Source organism: Manacus candei, unplaced genomic scaffold, assembly GCF_025592945.1.
Source record: "Manacus candei isolate 608988 ecotype Guabito, Panama unplaced genomic scaffold, ASM2559294v1 h1tg000060l, whole genome shotgun sequence".
Lineage (NCBI taxonomy): Eukaryota > Metazoa > Chordata > Aves > Passeriformes > Pipridae > Manacus > Manacus candei.
The window spans coordinates 2,282,246-2,300,716 of NW_026138108.1; the positions used below are offsets into that span (position 1 = coordinate 2,282,246).

An 18,471-nucleotide genomic window follows, 5' to 3' on the forward strand; every position below is an offset into this window, starting at 1 on the left:
AGAAAAAAATTAGTTTTATCGACAATGAGCTTTAGTGCTCAGTAATTAACACTTCCACAGAGGTGTTATCCTCCCTCCAGAGTGCTTTGCCCTTGGCAGTAAATTAACTCAAGATTATGAGTTTATAAGAAGTCTCACAGAAGTACATCCAAGAGCATCCATTAAATGTGGATGTAAGTCCACCACATGTGCTGTATTATTTTACTTCAAACGAATTAAAGATCCTTTCATCTTACTTGTGGTTATTTTATGGGCAGAGGGCTAAGCCTTGATAACTCTGGACAGTCTTAAATGTGATTAACTGAGATTACAGGGCACTGCACAAGCTTGTAGTGTTCAAACATCTTCAGGTTTTCTCTGAACCTTGGTGAGCACTGAAGTGTGTTCAGAGAGGTCTTGGCCAAGCCAAGTCTCAGGCAGGTGGGCTGGGGAAGGTGCATGGTCTGGTCCATGGGGCTGGTTGAGAAGGACCAGCTGAGGTTGGTCTGAGGGTCCCATTGTCCATGTAGATGGAGTGAAGGACGGACTCTGGGAGAGAGGTAGCTGGGCTCCCTGTGGTCCAGCTGACTTCAACAGGCAATTGAAGAGATGAGTTTCTAGAAAATCAGGCTGTCCCTGTCCCTGCTCCAGAGCTTTTCTGATTATTTTTTATTTCTCTCATCTTTTCTTGTTAAGGTTTTTTCATTCCTGGGTTCCCGAAGCTGCAGAGGTTTCAAGCTCACCACGAACAGATTTTAAACAAACTGTTTCCCAAACTGAAGAAGCACATGGTATCTCTTTGCTATCAGTCTTCCTATAAAATAATACCCCATTTTAATGCTAAAGCAGTTAATGTAATGTTCTGCCAAACAGATGCACAACTGAACATACTTCTAACCATGTTGGACTGCTTCAGCCACAGAGAGGCAAGCATTTATTAAATGGAGTGCCCCAACCTTGCTGAGGCAAATGGTTATCATTCGCTTGCTGGTCATCATTAGTGGAGGGACTGCTAAAATCTAAAGGCTTCCCTAGGAAAGCCAGGCAGAAAGGCTTACAGGGCCTGCAGCAGAAGGAGCTGTTCCATACAGCAGTGAGGCTGGACTGTGTTCTTATACCAGCTGCAAAGCCCAAAGTCTGATGCTGAATTTTCTGGAGTCTTAATTCAGTAATTATTAGCTCCAAGTGCTTTGCTGTTTTTTAAAGACAGGAGACACATAAGATTTGCTGTTGTGTTTTGTTGCTCAGGCATGTCCAGTTGGTTTTCTTTCTAGCAGATGGTACAGGCCTGTTTGATAGCTGGAGAAGCATCTGCAGGACACACCGACTGCAGTCTAACATCTTAGGCAACTGTTTTGCAACACCTGCTCCCTTTTTTTTTTTTGCCTTGTCCACCCTTGCATTTGCTGTAGACAGTTGGCATTCAGTGGCCAGACTCCTAAAGTTTTCTTATGCTACCAAAGGGCTTGGTGGCCCCCAGCTCCAGGAAAAGCTGCTTATATTTCCATCAGTTCCAACAGCTCTTACTCCATACTACAAACGAGCCAGACCTGCCTGTAAAAGTGAAACAGGGCCAGGACAGGTTTTCACTTAATTATGGTCACCAGCAGAGGAGGGAGGGTGGGAATAACTCTGAAAGCTGCTTCATGCCTCCTGCTCCTGAAGGCTCTCCAGGGTTGCAGGTACTCAGCACCAGTCAAGAGCAAAGGCCTGAGTCAGACGTTAATCCCATGGGCTTCTTTCTCTTCCCACCCCCACCGCTCTGTTGGCTTTGCAGCAGCGGTTATGTCAGTTCTGTGCACGGGCAGAGCACTGTGCATCCAGCACCGTTAGACAGGGGTGATGATGGTGAGGTTTTTAAGACTTCCTAAGAGCTTTCCTTAGCCTGTCAGGCTGTCCTGCTCCTGCAGCAGCCATGCCATGCCATGCAAATGAGGTGGTGCTTTTAAAGCTGGCTTGACTGTGCTCGGAGAGGCTTGCATGGGAATTGCTATGGAAACAAAAATGGTCATCTGCAAGGAGTGAGTGGTTTGGGTTCCTCAAAGGTTTTTGTAAATCCCTTGGAGTAGGTACCAGGCCAGAAAAGCTTCTCCTAGAAATTCCTGTCCCAAGTTGTAACTGAAGTCTGTCGACATCGAGGATTGGCCAAAGGAGGGCTTCAAAACTGGTATTTAAAGCAGGGGCTTTGTTGGGAGACAAACCACAGCCAGATCCTGCAACCCAGACCCCAGCATTAATGAACCAACCAACCAACCAACCAACCAACCTCCCCCAAAGCCTTATGAGCTGTTTGAACTTCCAGCAGCCACCCTGGTGAAAGCCTGTCTCTCTTTGCTGTCTCCCCCCAGGACAAAGAGCAGATGACTACAGGGATTTATACAACCAAGTGGTTCCTGCAGTGTTTCATTGACCGGGTGAGGATGCTCTGGGGGTTTTTTGCTGCTCTGCTGTTTGCATGCATGGTTAATCTGCCAGGGATTTTTTCTAAATATCATACTTTGAAGAAAGTGTTAATATTTTATAAGGTGGGATACTATGTACATTCTCATAAGACAAATTAATAAAGGAGAAGCTAAAAATAACTGCATGTCACTGATGACAAACCAATTCCTGCTGCCTCATCTAAAGCAGTTGCTGGGAGATGGCTCAGCAGCAGCAGCATGAGCTTTAAACTTGGGAGAGATCTTTCTTTTGCCCACTGGCACTGCTGCAAAGGTAATTAACCTCACTTGGGCTCTGGAAACAGCATAGGGAGGAGAAGAGCTGGGGGCACAAACTTCAACAAATAGCAGTGTAGCAGCTGCAGGCAGACGAGAGGGCTGGGACTGGAAACGTGTGAAAGCATGAGAAAATTGCCCTGATTTGTTCAGAGCTAATTTGCCAGTCCTGAGCCAAGACTACTTTATTTTTAGGGGCAGTATTCTGCTTGCACACTTGAATGCAATGTCCAGACTTGCTAATGTTTAGGACATCTGTGTGCCCCAGTCTCAATTTTCTGATGCCCTGTCTCTTGTAAAACAGTGGATGACCTCCTCCCCTTGAGAGGGGACTCACTGCTTTGCAGTCTTCCACTAAAAGCTGCATAAAATGCAAAGTCTGCAGTAGCATGTGGCAAAAGAGCTGCAATGGTCAGTTGTGCCAAAGTCTGGAGTGCAGCATCCTAAATTTGAACTTACATGTCACAGTAGGACCAGTACAGACTTTTTTGTTAGTGAGATGCCTTAGATCTTTGCTGGGAGGTATAAGGCTCCTCCATCACTTTGGATATCAGTTCACTCCTGTTTGTCAGATTGGGTGTGGGTGCAAATGAAAACCTCTTGCAGAGGTGTTTCTAGCAGGCAGAACTAAGTCTGTGTATAAGGAAAACCACTCCTCTGGACACCAAATGAGTGATTTTTTAATGCTTAGTGAGGCATCATTGGGCTTTCAGACCTATCCCCTAAATAGCTCTTTTGAGAAATTTGGATGCATACAGGAGTTGTTTTGTGTGCTTGCAAGGCTGAAAGATGATGGTGCTCCCTCCAGGATAGGGGAATCCATGTGCTAGCATGCTTGTGAGGAAAGCTTCTCATTTTTCTGCATTCATGGATGGGTTTTAAGTACTTTCCCAGCCACCCAAGGTTGTTAGCTTTAAGGCAAAACCATAGATGAAAAGATATATTTCTGTGTAATAGATGAATTCATGACTTCCAGAGCCTAGCTGTGTTGTGTGTTTTGGTGCAAGGGGGTGTAGTGATGGCACCAACCTCTGTATCATCATCCCTTATGTGTATTTGTTTGTGTATTTGAAACAGACGCCCTTCACCCTCACCTTGCGGCTGTGGGACATCTACATCCTGGAAGGGGAGCGTGTGCTGACAGCCATGGCTTACACCATCCTCAAATTGCACAAAAGTAAGGTCCCAGCAGACTGTGTCCCGCATGGCCCTGCGTTGGGCTGCCCTTGGGCTGCCGACCCAGAATGCCTTGCTGGCCACTTCCAGCCTTCTCCAGGCCCTGCGCTGGCCACAGAAGTCACAGTCCCGAGCTGATGCTCTGGGGATGAAATGAGATGCTGCAAGGGTTGATGTGCTGTGCTCATCACACACAAACCTCACCTGCAACGCTCCCAGCTGCCTCTTTCTACACATATTCTGTGTATGTGCCCCACATATTCTATCAACAGGCTTTTAGGGGCAATACCGACAGCAATTGCCACACTTTGCAGCATCTTCCTTTGCTGCATCTTTGCAGCATCTGTCTGCAGAACTCTAGGTGGTGGTTCAGCTGAAGAGTCTGTAGAAGGAGAAGTAAATCCATTAATATACTTCTAAACTGATCAAAACCTGGGTTTCTTGCATAACATTAGAGCACTGATGTTTCTGCCATGAGACTTTTGTGACTTTGAACCCCTCTCCTGCCATAAGATCGCAGCCCTGCTCTGTCACTCTGTGACCTTGATCTGGGGCAGGAGTGTGTGCTGGAAACCTTTAGGCCAGCGGGATTTTTGGGACTGCGTGTGTTGGCTTCTGCAAACAGCCCCCCACTCTTCCTTCAGTTAAATGAAGAACAGGCTATCCAGAAATAAATCTTGAAGTATCCTGTTTGTCTGCAAAAAGCTGGAAACTGGCAGGCAGGCAGATGTTTCAGCTTGCCTGTGAAATCTCTCCTCCCTGAGGAATGTGTGGTGCAGATTGGCATCCCTTCCTGCAACCCATTCCAGACTGTATCCCACCCCTGCCTGCAACCCTGGTGAGGGCCAGCACCTCTGCCTGCATCCCTGCCTGCTGGCTGGTGCAGGTTGGCATCCCTGGCTGGTGGTAGCAGCTGCCAGCAGTAGCTGTTCAGCCTGACACTCAGGGCCTGTCTCATGGAGCTTTTCCTCCTCCTAGAGGTATTGGTGAGAACTTCCAGAAATGGCCCAAAACGTGCATCCTTGTCAGCACAGCTCCCAGCCTTGCCATTGTCCTGCCCTTGCAGAGCTACTGCTCAGAGGTGGCACAGGGATATGTACATGTATTGATGACCCTGAGCAACAGTGGAAAGGTGGGAGAGGGGCGAAAACATTCAGGCTGTCTCACTGCAGAGTGGGAACAGCAGCAGAATCCCAGATAAAACCAAAGCAGTGCAACCCACGCTCATGCTACCCTGCAATTTGGCTGTGCTGCTATCATTACTGTTTTCTTCTGTTCCCCAGAGCGCTTGCTGAAGATGACACTGGAAGATTTACGTGAGTTTCTGCAGGAGAAAATTGCTGCTTCCCTGCAGTATGAGGACGATGCAGTCATCGAGCAACTGCAGGTGTCAATGACTGAACTGCGAAAGATGAAATTTGACCTCCCACCACCAGGTGGGTAGAGGGGAAGGTGGGCAGCCCAGCAGGGACCAGAGCATCCCGCTGGTTAGCTGGGAGCTGGGGCAGCCCAGAAAGGCTGGCACCTGTTGGGTGGAGCATCTGCCTTCCTTGCATTCAGGGCGTACAGAAATGGACTGATGCACAATTTTGGTCTTATTTTGTTTTCTCTGCTTTCAATGCAGCAAAGCCTGAAGAGTTTCCAAGGAAACCCCTGGGCCTGGAGCTCTCTCTCAATCCAGTAGCTGTAAAGGACAACCCAGCAGCCAACAGCCAGAATGGCCGGGCGGGTGAGCACACCCTGGACAGGGAGCCCCATCCTCACAGAGTTCCTGAGGGACCAGGAGGAATGACAGTGGTGGAAGAGAGGATTCCCACTCTCCAGGGCAGTGAAGCAGCGGAAGCAACAAACTTGCCTCCTCCTGGTGGGCGGCCACTGGAAGAGCAGGGCCGGGTGGAGCCCATTGTGGACGGGCAGCCATCATCTCTTCTGAAGGAAGGCGAGACACAAGCCCATCATCACCTCCTGCCCACGGCCCTGCCTCCAGAGGAGCCTCCTCTTGCTCCTGACTGTGCCATGATGGACCATGGAGTCCCCCTCCATGCCCCAGCTGAGCACAGCTCCTTAGACTCCTCTCTCCAAAACAGGCCAACTCCTCCTGACTTGAGCACTGCTGAGCTTTCCACTACGGATGATGCAGTATGGCAGCCAAATCCTGCTGCCCTGCCGGCAGAACAAGCATCTTCCCTGTGTGAAGATGCAGCGCTTGAAGCACCCCCCCACCCCCTGCTGGGCAGCTGCCGGCGTCTCTCTTGCACGTCACAGAACGACGGCTCCCCCGAGGGTGGGCGCAGGGAGGCAGTGGACCAGGAGCACTGCGGAGCAGTGCTGCCGGGCAAAATGGACTTGAAGCGCTCAGCATCCAAAGCTGCGTCCACAGGAGAGCTCACCAGCCTGCAGAATGGGCTGGGGAGCACCGCCAGCACTGTGCACTGGCCCAAGGACAGGGTGGCAGGAGGCAGCGTGCCCATCTTATCCAGCAGCGAGCCGGAGGGAGCAGAGCTGGGTGAGGGCTGCCCCTTCCAGCAGGCATCATCCCCTGTGGTGGAGGGGAACAGCCCCTACATCGTTATCAAAACTGTCACTCCCCTCCACCTGGCCCATGCAACAGAGCAGGACTTCTTGAACAGAAAGCAGGTGGCATTGCCTCTGTCAGAGACTGGGCACCCCCTGCCTGCCACCTCCACGCCACCAACTCTTACGCCGGATCCGGAGGAAGTAGATGTCCAGAAAAGCCTCCAGAAACCATTAAACGCACTGAAAGCCCCACGACCCCCTCTGAGCCCCAAACCAAAATTACCACCACAGGTTGTCAAATCTCACTCAGAGAACAGTTTCCTTTCAGGCTCTCCTCCCCTGGCAAAGATGCCCAAATCAGTGACGTTTTAGTGGAGATGGGGGAGGCGAGGGAGAGGAAGTGGGTTCTGGAGCAGCACCCCTGCCTCATTTACAGGATCCCCATCCTTCAGCAGGGCTGTGTTGGGGTGACAGCACAGCAGCCATCCTATGTTGAGCTGTGCTTTGGTACGTGTGCCCAGCGAGGAGACGAAGCAGGGGCCACCAGCAACAGGAGACACCAACAAATTGGATTTGCGTCTTTCCTATGGACAAATTGGAAAGTGATTTCATGTTTTGTTCCTCAAAACTCCCTGAGCCACATGGCTTGGGGGAAGAGGCAGGGCTGGTGAATGTGTTGCGTGTTTTCTTTTGCTCCTGCCTGCCATGGGTACCCATGGCCAGAGAAGCAGGCATAAGGCATAGGAATCCAAGATGCTTTCTTTAAAATGCCCCATCAGCACAGCCACAGCATTGGTTTCAAAGGCCTTTGTAGCAATAGATCTTTATTTCATTTCCCAGACCCATGGTTGTAGGCAGCAGGATTTCCAGGCAGGGCCACGGCATCCTGGCCTGCTGCTCCCTCTATGCAATTCCACAAAGCAGTGCCCAGCTGTACCCAGCTCCTGCCGCAGCGGTGGATGGTGTCCCAGAGAAGAGGTTTAACAGCTGCTGAGTCCCTAAGGCGTCTGCTTGGTGTTACCCCGGTGGAGGACCACCAACAGGGTCATTTTTTCCCAAGTTCTCAAGGTGAGAAGGCTAGTGAAGAATGTTGAGCCTGGTCTCTTGAGCTGAGTGACCTTTCTGCTGGCCTTTCCTTCGCAGGTCCAGCGTGGCGAGCAGGCTCGCTGCCTTTTTATTGGCCAAACAGAAAAAGGGATTGCTGGCTTGGGAGGCCTGTCAGCATGAGCAAGCTGCTGGAGGTGCGATGGCATCTAATCACAGTGCCCAAGCTGAAGTCCGCTTTTACTTTGAGCAGGTTAAGTGTCAGGGTGGAAAGGGCATAGGAGTTGGGGAAAGGGAGCACATTGCCCAGGGTCTGATCTCAGCTCTTCTCGTTTAGACCACACAGAAATTAACAACCAAGGAAGGAAACCTGGGCATGATGGGTGCCCACATGCACCAAGTCCTGGTGGCCTGTCCGTCTTCTCCCCATCCCAGAGTGTTGCTGCTGCACAGCCCTTGCCATTGGTTGGAGATGTGCAGGGACCTTGGGACACACCCCACTGAAAGAGCTGGTCCAAAATCCTGTTCCAGCATCTACTGCATGCCTAGAGGTTGAAGGGCCTTCATCAGGAAGGTAGATCAGTGGAAGAAGCAAGAAATAAACCAGTCTAGATGTGCTTTTTGACCTTGCAGTTCAGAAGGGGTGGCTGCAGGTGAGATTACCACCCCTTCAACAGAGACTCTGAGCAAAAGCTCCTCTAAGTTTCTAAGGAGACTTAGAAAACTATTTTTTTTATCTCACAGGCTGCTTCAATAGCATAACCTGATCTGAAGCCTACATGAAAGCCCAGCACCAAACCTCCACTAAATTACTTAGTGGAGTCTAGGAGTTGGACTCGATGATCCTGATGGGTCCCTTCCAATTCATCACGTTTTATGATTCGATGATTTATCAGGGTTTATTTTGCCTTGTGTACGTGTGGTTGGTTGTGTTTGTAGCAGGAAGAGTGTCAAAGGGAGCACCCGATCTTTGTTTGGATGTAGCCAGCCAGACCACAGCACTCTCAGCTTCTGTTGCAACCCCTGCTCTGTCCAAGGCCCCATCTTCTGCTGAGCTTCCAACCTTGGCTGTCCTCTCCCTCTGCAAAGCAGGGATAACTCTATTAGCTACCTCGCAGGGGTGTTGTGAGGAGTCAAGTGTTGCTGTTTGAGGAAAAGTGCTCTATGAATGTTCAGTATTTGTGTTTTGAGACACCACTGGTCCTTTCTAGGACAATGGTGCTTGAGTTGTTTTTAATTTAGAGTATGTTTTCCTGTAACTCTGCATAGTTAAACCTATTTGTGTGTTAAAATACCTGAGCAGTATTTCAGGACAGATATCCGTTGCCTTTTGCTGGCAGCTCACTGGCCACTGGAGCTGACTGTGAAGCAACGAGAAGCATCTGAGGGCTGTTGGTCACATCTTGGCTTGGCTTCTGTAGCCTGAGGCTCTGTCCTCTCCTTGAAGCCTGCATAGGACTCCTGCTAATGCATCTGAGCATTTGGCTCATGCGTGCAGGAGTGGAGACCTTTCCCCTCATTTTGACCTATTTTCCCTCATTTCAGGCACACAGCCTTGGCACATCATGTTGCTTGTGCACCTGGGCTCCTCATCCAGCATGTCTGGGATGTTTTGCAGTACTAACATGTAAGAAGGTGGTTTGCTCTAATTTTGGAGAGCTGTCAAATGCATAGTACTCATTGCATAGCGTTTGGTGTATGATGTTCAACATGAATTTTGAGGGGGCAGTTCCTACCCTTCAAGACCTACTGGGAATGAGCAGCAAGGTCCTCAGTCACCTCTGCGCCTAGGGGAAGCCACCAGCTGGTTTCAGTGACCTTTGGACCAGGCAAATAAAGGCTCCCCCTTTCCACCAATGTGCTTCTTGCTGGGAAGGTCTTTGAGCTCCTCACTGTGCCACCTAAGAAGCTCTTCTCCAACCTACAGGCCCTGAAAGCTGGTAGGTTTGGGAAGAGGCCCTTTGCCACTGCTGGCTGGGAGCCAGCAGCATGCATTGCTTTCCTTGGTGTGATGCTCTTACTTCAGCACATCAAAGCATGATCTACAAGGAGATGACAAATCCTGCCTCCTCTTGTCTGCAGACCTGCCTCTTGCTGCAGACAAAAGTGCAGCCAGGGCAGGTCTGTGGCAGCCAGGATGGGCAGGACCTGGCCCATCCTCAGCTCTTTTCACGGGGAATAGGAAGGGAAGAATGAGGGTGGCAGCTCAGCAGGACAAATTAACTGGCCTAAGCCACTTGCCTCTTACCAAATTAACTGGTCTAAGCCACTTGCCCCCTGCCCAGCCTCTTATAACAGTGTCAGCCCCTTGGCAAAAGGCACTCTTACTGTGAGCAAACTTGGGAAAGCAGCTCTCCCCGTCTTAGCCCTCGCAGCCCTGAGACAACTCTTTGCCTTGCTGTCTTCCATGTCAATGTAAAGACCATTGTTGTGGGTTTGGGTTTTTTTGGGGTTGGTTTGTTTTTGTTGTTTGTTTGTGATTGAGCACTTTGAGTGGCTGCAGCATCGGTGAGCAGCAGGAACCATGGAATTGAGTTCCAGTATGGGACTGTGGTTGAGGTCAGGGTTTCTCAGCTGTGCACTTTGAGAACCTGGCTACCATCTGCTTTTCTTTTTAATTGCTTTTCTTGTTTACAGCGTGGAACGCTTCCTCCATGACTCTTTCTAATGTATTATAATTATTACTTTAAAGAAACATTGTTATGTCTGTGCTTTTTTTTTTTTTTTTTGCTTTTTTTCCTGTGTGGTTATTTTTTTTAAAGGAAGTTTTTTTCGGGGGAGAAAAGTTATCATTCCTTTTTACGCTGATCCAAACTGTCCAAAGTATTTGATGCTGTGTTTTACATGGTTGTAATAATAATAATAATGGTTAAAGAAGTTTAGCATAAAATCAGACTCCATGAGGTTTATTACAGTGACAGAAGCTGCAGCAAGACTGGTTGCCTTCTCCCAAGTGTTAGCCTGGTTCCCTGGGTAAGCTTCAGCTGCAGAGGGTCCCCCCTACTTCATCTCTGCTTTCCTCCCGGCTTTTCTACTGTAGTTAAATCCAGGCATCCCCAGCAGCAGTGGAAAGAAAAATGTTTCATCCCACATAGCCCTGTCCTCTGCCACCTGAGCAAAGGGCAGTATCCTGCCTGCAGCTCCTGCGCATCCCATCTGACACATGGCCCCTTGCCCAGCAGCCCCTCTGCAGCTTCTTTTTTGGCCAAGTTTTTTTGTTTGGAGTTTGTTTTCCTGGCCGGAGGCAGTGCTAGGAGGGTTGGACAGGACAGGGAGCAGGTGGACACAGCTCCTTGCACAGCAGGTGGGTGGGTGGGTGCGACTCATGAGTCAGGACTGAGTCACGTTTATGCCAGTCACTGGGAGCGTAAGGTGGGGCTGCTCACAGCTGAAGATGAATTTTACAAAGCTGTGTCTGAGCAGTACCTCTGACATACCTCAGATTTCATGGCCACGGCTTCCTGCATTTAGATGACCATGGTACTGTTGGCTTTGGGGTGTTAAATGTGAGCAGTATTCTAGCTTCCCTAAGAGAAAGCTGCCATTTGTTCTTAAGCAACATGTTTATAGTAAACACAGGGGCATCTGTCTCTGCCAGAGTAGCACAGAGGGCACAAAGACTGACAGCAATTGGAGGGGCCAGGATTACCTAAATGCCACCCTAGGATTTAAGAGTAGTGCAGGAAATTGGCATCCCTTTGTATCACCTGCTGGGTGCTGTAGGCTGGTATTCCTGCTTCTATCACTGCTGTGCCTCACCTAAAAGAGATCCAATAGGAAAAAAAATGCTCCTATCTTGCTCTCCAGTGTCTTTAAGTTAGCTAATTTACATTAACTGTTTAAAACCTGGTCTGCAACACTACCAAAAAAACCAAACCTGCACCAGTAAACACCACGGAGCAGGAGTGCCCTGAGGATGCAGCTCTTGGCACATCTCCTGTGCTATTTCACACTGGATGCCAGGATGAGCATGGGTGAGACATCCATGGGCTGGAGTGGAACAAACCTTGACCCTTCTGTGTTTCAGGCACCCACAAGCAGTCTGGTTGCACAAGCTGCTTTGTGTCACCTCCCAGCCAACAGCCCCAGCTGGCTTTCAGGTAGTGGGGAGGAAGCAGCCAGGTGGAACCAGGTTTGAACATCTGCCATGGTTGCCTAAATGACAGGCACTACAGGGATTAGAGATGGCATTTATCCAACTGCAGGAACAGCCTCCCTGCCAAAGAGGGAGCAGAAGTGTCCAGAAGGGCAGAGTTTTCCCCAGGGTAGGTGAGTTGTGCTAGGTTTGAGGGATGTGTTCCTTTATTAAACAGCCTTGGTTCACTTGGTAGTTGGAAAAAAAAATGGAGTAAGATACTGCTTACAGGTATCCTTGATTCCCACACTCCATGTATGTGCCCAGTTGTGGCCTCCTAGCTGTGGCAGGGTACTCTCACCCTGCTCCTGCAAGGACTAGGGACAGGCAGGGCTCCACCACCTCCTCTTGACAGCATCCCTCCAGCTAATGCAGGAGCCACAGCAGTACCCAGCCTTGAACTGGTGCTTAATGGGGGTCACAGGTAGGGTTTTGGGATGCCAAGCACCCACTGCAGAGTCCTCCCCAGGGGGAGACCTCCCCTGGGACTTGCTCACCAGGTAAGCCTAGGACTTCCACCCCTTACCCAAGAAGTGAAAGACCTCGGGGTGAACATAAGCCTTGTCTGGTGTTCAGCCTAGGCTAAATGCCAGGCCTCCAGCTGGTGCCAGGAGCACCAGGCCATGGCATGCTCCCTGCTGCAGGGAGGTGTCAGCATGGAAAGTACTCATGTCCCTAATGGGATGGGAGGGCAGACAGCTCCTGCATCAGTCAAGCAGCACCCCCTGCCCTCTCCTATGTCCCCCCAGGGCCTGGCTGCTGCTCACAGGGGACAAAGAGCAGGGCAGTCCCAAAGCCCAACATTACCAATATCCACTTGCTAGACAGCACTGGGACCAGTGGCAAATGAACTCTGTAGAAGGTATTGAGGCTGCTGCCTAAATTCTAATGGCCTTGTCAGCCAGGGACTGGTCCTCCCACAGCCTCTTCCCCTGCACTTGGTATTTGCCAGTACTTCCTATCACCCTTTCCCTGGTGGAGCCACTGCTCTCGTCATGGCTTTCAGAGCTCTCCATTTCCCAGGGCTGATCCCTGTCCAGAAACGACCCCAAGGCAGAACTGCAGACTCCCCAGGCTGTGCTCAGCTCTGGTGCCCTGCAGCCCCATATGGCTCCTGTCCTTCCTGGCTCATGAACAGTCAAACCAGCAGTGCCAGGAGCTGGGACAAGCGGGTGGCCACTTCCATCCCTGTTGCTTGCTGGGTCTCTGCCAAGCCATGGCTGCACTCCTCACCCTCCCTGCCCACCACCCACAACATGGAAAGCTCATCAAGCCCCATTGTGTGCCTCTGCAAGGCTTCAGCCAGTCGGCAATGAATAATTGATGCTAAGTGGAGCCTGGAGCAGAGCCAACCTGAGGGAGGGAGCAAGCTTTGTGCTGGTTTAGGCTCTGGTCCCAGGATGGAGTGGGGGGAGAGAGATCTGTGTGCTGTGTCCGGCAGCTCTGCGCCCCAGCCAGTTTGGCTGAGGGGCAGTGTCAGAGTTTGGCTGGGCCTGGGAATGTTCCTCCTCTTCGCCCACTGTGCTGCTCACCTGCTGCCATGTCCTGCTGCACTGCTCACGTGCTTCTCCTGTGCTGAAAGGGGCCATGGCAGTGGTGGCTGAGGGTTGCAGAGCAGAGCAAGGGCACACAGAGCACAGGGTGTGCTCCCCCAGCCCCAGCAGCCATGGCTGGGGCTGGTACCTTACATCTGCTAAGCCACAGACTCTGTACTCAACACACAGAGAGCAGGGCCCATCTGCCCTAAGGGGAAAGGAGCTGCACGTGAGGCCAGCCCCATCTGCCTGTCCCAGTTCCCACCATTGCTGGGGGTCCTCTGAGCAGTGTCACCTCCTTCCTACAGCACATCATCTACAAAGCAGCACATGGAGAACAGAACAGCCTGGCAACTGAAAGAGGCAGGTCTGACCCCTTCTCAAACCATCTCCCCAATCCTACAACCTCAGCAGCTGAGGAAGCCCACAGGGCATACACCAGGATCCTGTGCACCTAGAAGGATGTGGACACCAAGACAGTGCAGGAGACAAGCAAGCCAGAGGTGAAATAGTATCTCAGTAGTTGACGCAGCAGGTGGTCTCATCCCACAAGCATCCTCACTCACTGGCAGCAGTTACAAATGAGCCCAAGATGGTGATGGAGATGGCTTTGAAGGTACACACAAAGACATGAATCTGAGGGACTGAAGTCACCAAAGCCTGGCTTATTGAGCCCTATTCTTCCACATAGGAAAACAGGCTCCTCCTAAGACACAGAGAAAGGTAAACTAAGAAACTTCCATCTTGGTCCAAAAATGGTATGAGGTCCCTTAGAGGTACCTGTGGATAGACAGGGTGCAATACCACAAGCCCCTGCTTCCAACTATCCCATTAAGAGCCTGAGCCACTCTGGTGCCCTGGAGGCCACAGCCTGGCTCCACATCAGCGCCCAGCCCCTGGGATACCTAAGCCTGCAGACAGACTTAGATAACCTCAGGCAGGCAGTTGCCTGGGGAAGCTGGTTCTTGGAGTGGCTTTGCTTACCTTTATGGCTCCTGGTGGAGGCAGAAAGTGCCACTTGGAAGTACCACTTAGGCTGAAAAGGTCTGCAGCAGTGGCTGTAGTCCTGAAGGGAAACCTGGTCTGCTCCTCTTTACCCAACCAGACTGCAGGTGAGGAGGATGAGGCCAGCATTTAGCCAATGCTTCTCCATAAAACTCAAGCCTTTCATTCAGCTACCCTTGCCACTACCATCACATCTCAGGTCTCACTCCAGCAATGAGCCATTGCTGCCAGCTCCTGAAAACTCAACCAAGGTGCTTGCCAAAGCCTTCAGCAAGCACCATGTGCTCATCTGTTTTGGCGTCACCATCTCTGCTGGCTTAGGAAAATGCTTCTGTGGAAGCCCTGAGAGACCAAAAGGCATGAGATCTGTTCCAGCATTTAATCAGCATCTTTAAGGACTTGTAAGCAATTACCTCAGTTGACTCAGCTGTGATGTCTCTAGAGCCCCAACCCCCCTGTAATAGGGTGTAAGGCTCTTGAACAATGTGAGAGAAAAACATACATTATACATCCTGAGACATGTGTACCTGACCAGACTAGAACAGACCTCGTCAGCTATTCTGTCATTTAAGTACAGGTTCAAAGGTGGTTCTCCTTCATCACAGGAGATGCAGTGTCAACAGATAATCAGTAGGATGACTGAAGCCTTCTCAGAAGTGGTGCTCACACTTGCTGGAGCACAACACCAACTTTAGTTCAGCCTTGCCATGACCAGCTGAAGAGATCACAACAGCCAAACGTGAGCTGATGTGTCAAATATAGCAAAAAGCTTTCCTCTGTGGACTCCTGCAGCTTCTAGCTATGCAACAGGATCAGCCCTTCAGAATAATTGTACATTCTGCTCACCTAAGCTTGTGCCACAGAAGCGGAGTTGAGACAGGCAACAAACTCCTTGTCATAAGGGAAATGACTGCAGCATCCGAAAACTGCATATTCCAGTCCATGTACTTCTAGAACAAATGTGCCTTAAAAAACTATGGGAAAAACCAACTCCAAACCCCACAATTCCTTCTCCAGGCCTACATTCACTCCAGTGAAACTGAAATTCTGACATTACTTTCAGACTTGAGAAGTTCAGCTAGCAAGCAGACAATACATCATGAGCTCATATACTGACGTTCTGCCTGTCATGGCCAGCAAGTTACTGTCCTGTACCCAAATTACCAGCACCAAGGTAACAAGTGAAAAAGCCAAATCCAGAGGAACAGCTCCACCTGAGAGAAGTGATACAATCTGTTTTTTGCCTACAGAAAAGATCAGATCAGATCACAGCTGATGTATCTTACTGCATATTGAAGATCTGTCACGATTCTCCTTCTGGAAACAAAGATGCAGCACTACATTAATACACAATTAAAACATGATTTCCAGAGAAGAGCTGTGGTGTCAAGCTTTTAGCAGCTTTTTGCTCCCAAACTATCTCCAGCTTTCAGCATGGACTTGACCCTGAGCTGGAGTTTCTTGTGATCTTCCAATTAATGCAAAAGGCTAACCAGCTCCTGAGATGGTCATGTTACTGACCAGCACTGTTTGAAAAAGGGTCCGGGCTGCCCTGCTTCTGCTGGGTGCAATCCACAAGGCTGCAAAGACTGGTCTGTGAACTGCCAGACTCAGAATGTTACTCATCAGCTAGGTCCTCCTCAGATGCTTGCTATCTCCAGTTCTACCTCTTACCTGACCACTGGATTTCTGAAATGCTGTCCTGTCATAGCACTGTCCTACCACCTGCACCAAGGTGAAGGGAGACCTTGGCTGCTGAAGAACTCTTGGGGCCATTTGCAGAGGCCCAGTGTTTCCTAGCACATCTAGGTCTGCTTTAGCTATACATAAAACAGGACTACAACCAGCTACACCAGAACAAACTGTCAATATCTGAAATCACTTGAAGTGTACAACAGAAGAAAGCTCTGAAGTTTCAACTGAGTTCTTCTGCTGAGAAGAAAAGCCTGTCTGGTGCCTGATGGTGACATTGAATGCTGACCTGTGGATGAAACAGCTCATTTTCAGCACCTCTTGGTGCAACAGCCAGGAAGAGTGGTCCAAGGAAGCAACAGTGTTTTGCAACTACCAGGTGCTCAAACAAGCTATGATAACATATGTGACTTGACCAGACATGGAGCTTTCCTGAACAAGCTGGAAAACCTTACTCTGAGGAGTTCAGAAACCATTCTGAAAGGGAGATGCTCCCACTTCGGCTTCCTGCTCTCGACCAAGCTGCTGAAGTAGTTTGCATTCTGGCCAGTGTCACTAGCACACCCTCACCAAGATGTGCCAGTTTCTTGTGACTGCAGCTGGTGCCTGCCCTGCAAAGACACCTCATTCCTAGTGCTCCCAGGAGCTCCCCAGGGGAGCTGCTTAACCACAGCTCCCAGTCCTTCACTGTGTCACTTGGCTCCCAACCAGAAATGAGAGAATACTCTCCGTGGTTAGAGCCATCCAGAGTCCAGTCATTGAGAAAGCCCTAGACATAGTGTTAATTCTCATCTGCAGGCCTCCAGATACAGCTATCCCATCCTTCACCAAGGGCCTGGTGAAGGATGGGAGAAATTCTATCACAGATAAAGAGCACTAGGTTCCTAGTGCAGAAACACCACCAAGCGAGGGCTCCCATGTCAACCCACCCCACTAACTGTTACAAGGCTTTCAGTCATCTTCTAGAAGGACAAAGTATCCCTGCCCTCTGCCCCATGCTGCACACAAGTTGCACACAAGTTGCCAACTTAGGAACAAACACCATTCTTCCAGGCTTCACACTTGAAACAACTTAGGTTGGGAGGTTTTCTGGGAGGCTCTGATCCAGTCCCACCACGTAATACTAGACTCAGCAACTTTAGCACTCCTACAGCACAGGGACAAGCGCTGCTGCAAACAGCACACCCAGCTAAAGGCAGGGCAGCTCTTCCCTTGGGCAACTTCTCCCACTCTAGCTGGTATCAGTCCTTCTCCTATGGGAACAGGGTGCCAGGCAGCTGCAGCCAGGGTGGGGGCTGTGCCCCACAGCAGTTCGGGAGCAGGCATGTACAAAAACCCAAGCCTTTAGCACAAGTCCTCTCTTGCCCAGGCCAAAAGCAAAGGCAGCACCTCCAAGCAGTATAGGAGTTGAATTTCTGCTGCTTTAATTCTGCTGCTGCCTGGCATGAGGGAGGATGAGGAGTAGGATGGAGGCTATTCACATGGATGCTGGAAACCCCTGGGTGGGCTGTGGCTTTGTGCTGAGGGTGACCAGGGTTTCTGTACCAGTTTTGCCATATGAAGCATGTGACTCACACACCACCCTCACCACTCCCAACCCTGACCGGCCTTGGCTGCCAAAGCCAGCACCTCTTCAGGCCTGGGCTAGCCCATGCAGAACAGCTCTCTGCCACACTCAGCTGGATCACCTTCCCCCTTTGGTGCTCTTTATTCTGGATGCCAGCTAAATTAGCATGTGCAATAGCTTGGGAGAGGGAAAGGCAGCGAGTACTGAGCCACCCGCAGTACTGAGCACAGTGCGTCATCTTGGGTCTGCAAGTGAAAAGCACACAGGTCAGAGCTCAGGCAAAAATCACAAAGGAGCAGAGGTGAGCAAAGATGGGGTTCCCAACACATTAGCCCTTATCCAAAACACTCTTACCTACTCTAAACCCAAGACTGGAAGCCTGAATCCTTTAGTCTTAGTTGCTGAGCAGCCAGACAGCTATCTGCAGTGCACGAAAGCCCTTCTCTACGTGCTCACCAGTAATGAAGCCACGCACGGGGCAGATGAGGATTTGCATACTTTTACATGCTGCCAACAGACTAGAACAGCCTGAGGTATATGTACTATACAGGTGTTAGCACTAGCTAGGTGCTGGAGGGGACCAGAAAGGCCTAATTCTACCTCTGGAGCACAACACATTATGGAGGTCTTGTGCCAGAAAGAGCTGCCTGGAAAAAAGTCACAGAAGCAACTAACTGGCACCAGCTGAAGTGAACCAGGCTTTTGGATCTCCTCCTCATTGCTTCTTTCCTTCCAGGCACTGCATCTGAGGCCATAAAAAAATCACACAAGAACTAGGCTGAAAGCAAGGCACTCAAGGGAGCACCGAGGACAGGCTTGGACAGGTTGGATTCTTCCATCCTACCAAAACTTGGAGCCAGCAGAGTTTCAGGTGGGCTGGAGGTGACGGGACCATGACAACAACTTGCTGGAGACAAAGACAAGCTGTCTTACCCTGAAAGGCAGCTTGTCTTTCCCACCCCAATCACCTTCATGATCTACAGCATGACCTTGGTCTGCGGAGAGCAAATATCAGCACCTTTTCCTCCCTGCCATCCCATCAGCAATCCTTCAGGAGCACCAGCAGCAGCACCCTCTGGAAGGAGAACACAGCCATCAAGATGA

At 50.3% G+C, this 18,471-nt stretch overlaps 1 protein-coding gene across 5 annotated transcripts in view; it reads left to right on the forward strand.

Annotated features, from left to right (window-relative positions):
* Nucleotides 1-10,128, forward strand: part of LOC127478516 (USP6 N-terminal-like protein) — a 77,881-nt gene extending 67,753 nt beyond the window's left edge. For all 5 annotated transcript variants that reach the window (XM_051804346.1, XM_051804345.1, XM_051804349.1 and 2 more), the window contains 5 exons: nt 676-770; nt 2,328-2,393; nt 3,774-3,873; nt 5,156-5,308; nt 5,497-10,128. In XM_051804346.1, coding sequence (XP_051660306.1) covers nt 676-770; nt 2,328-2,393; nt 3,774-3,873; nt 5,156-5,308; nt 5,497-6,761 — 1,679 coding nt within the window. In that variant the 3' untranslated portion in view covers nt 6,762-10,128. The remainder of the gene's footprint in view (nt 1-675; nt 771-2,327; nt 2,394-3,773; nt 3,874-5,155; nt 5,309-5,496) is intronic.
* The last annotated feature ends 8,343 nt before the right edge of the window (nt 10,129-18,471 follow it).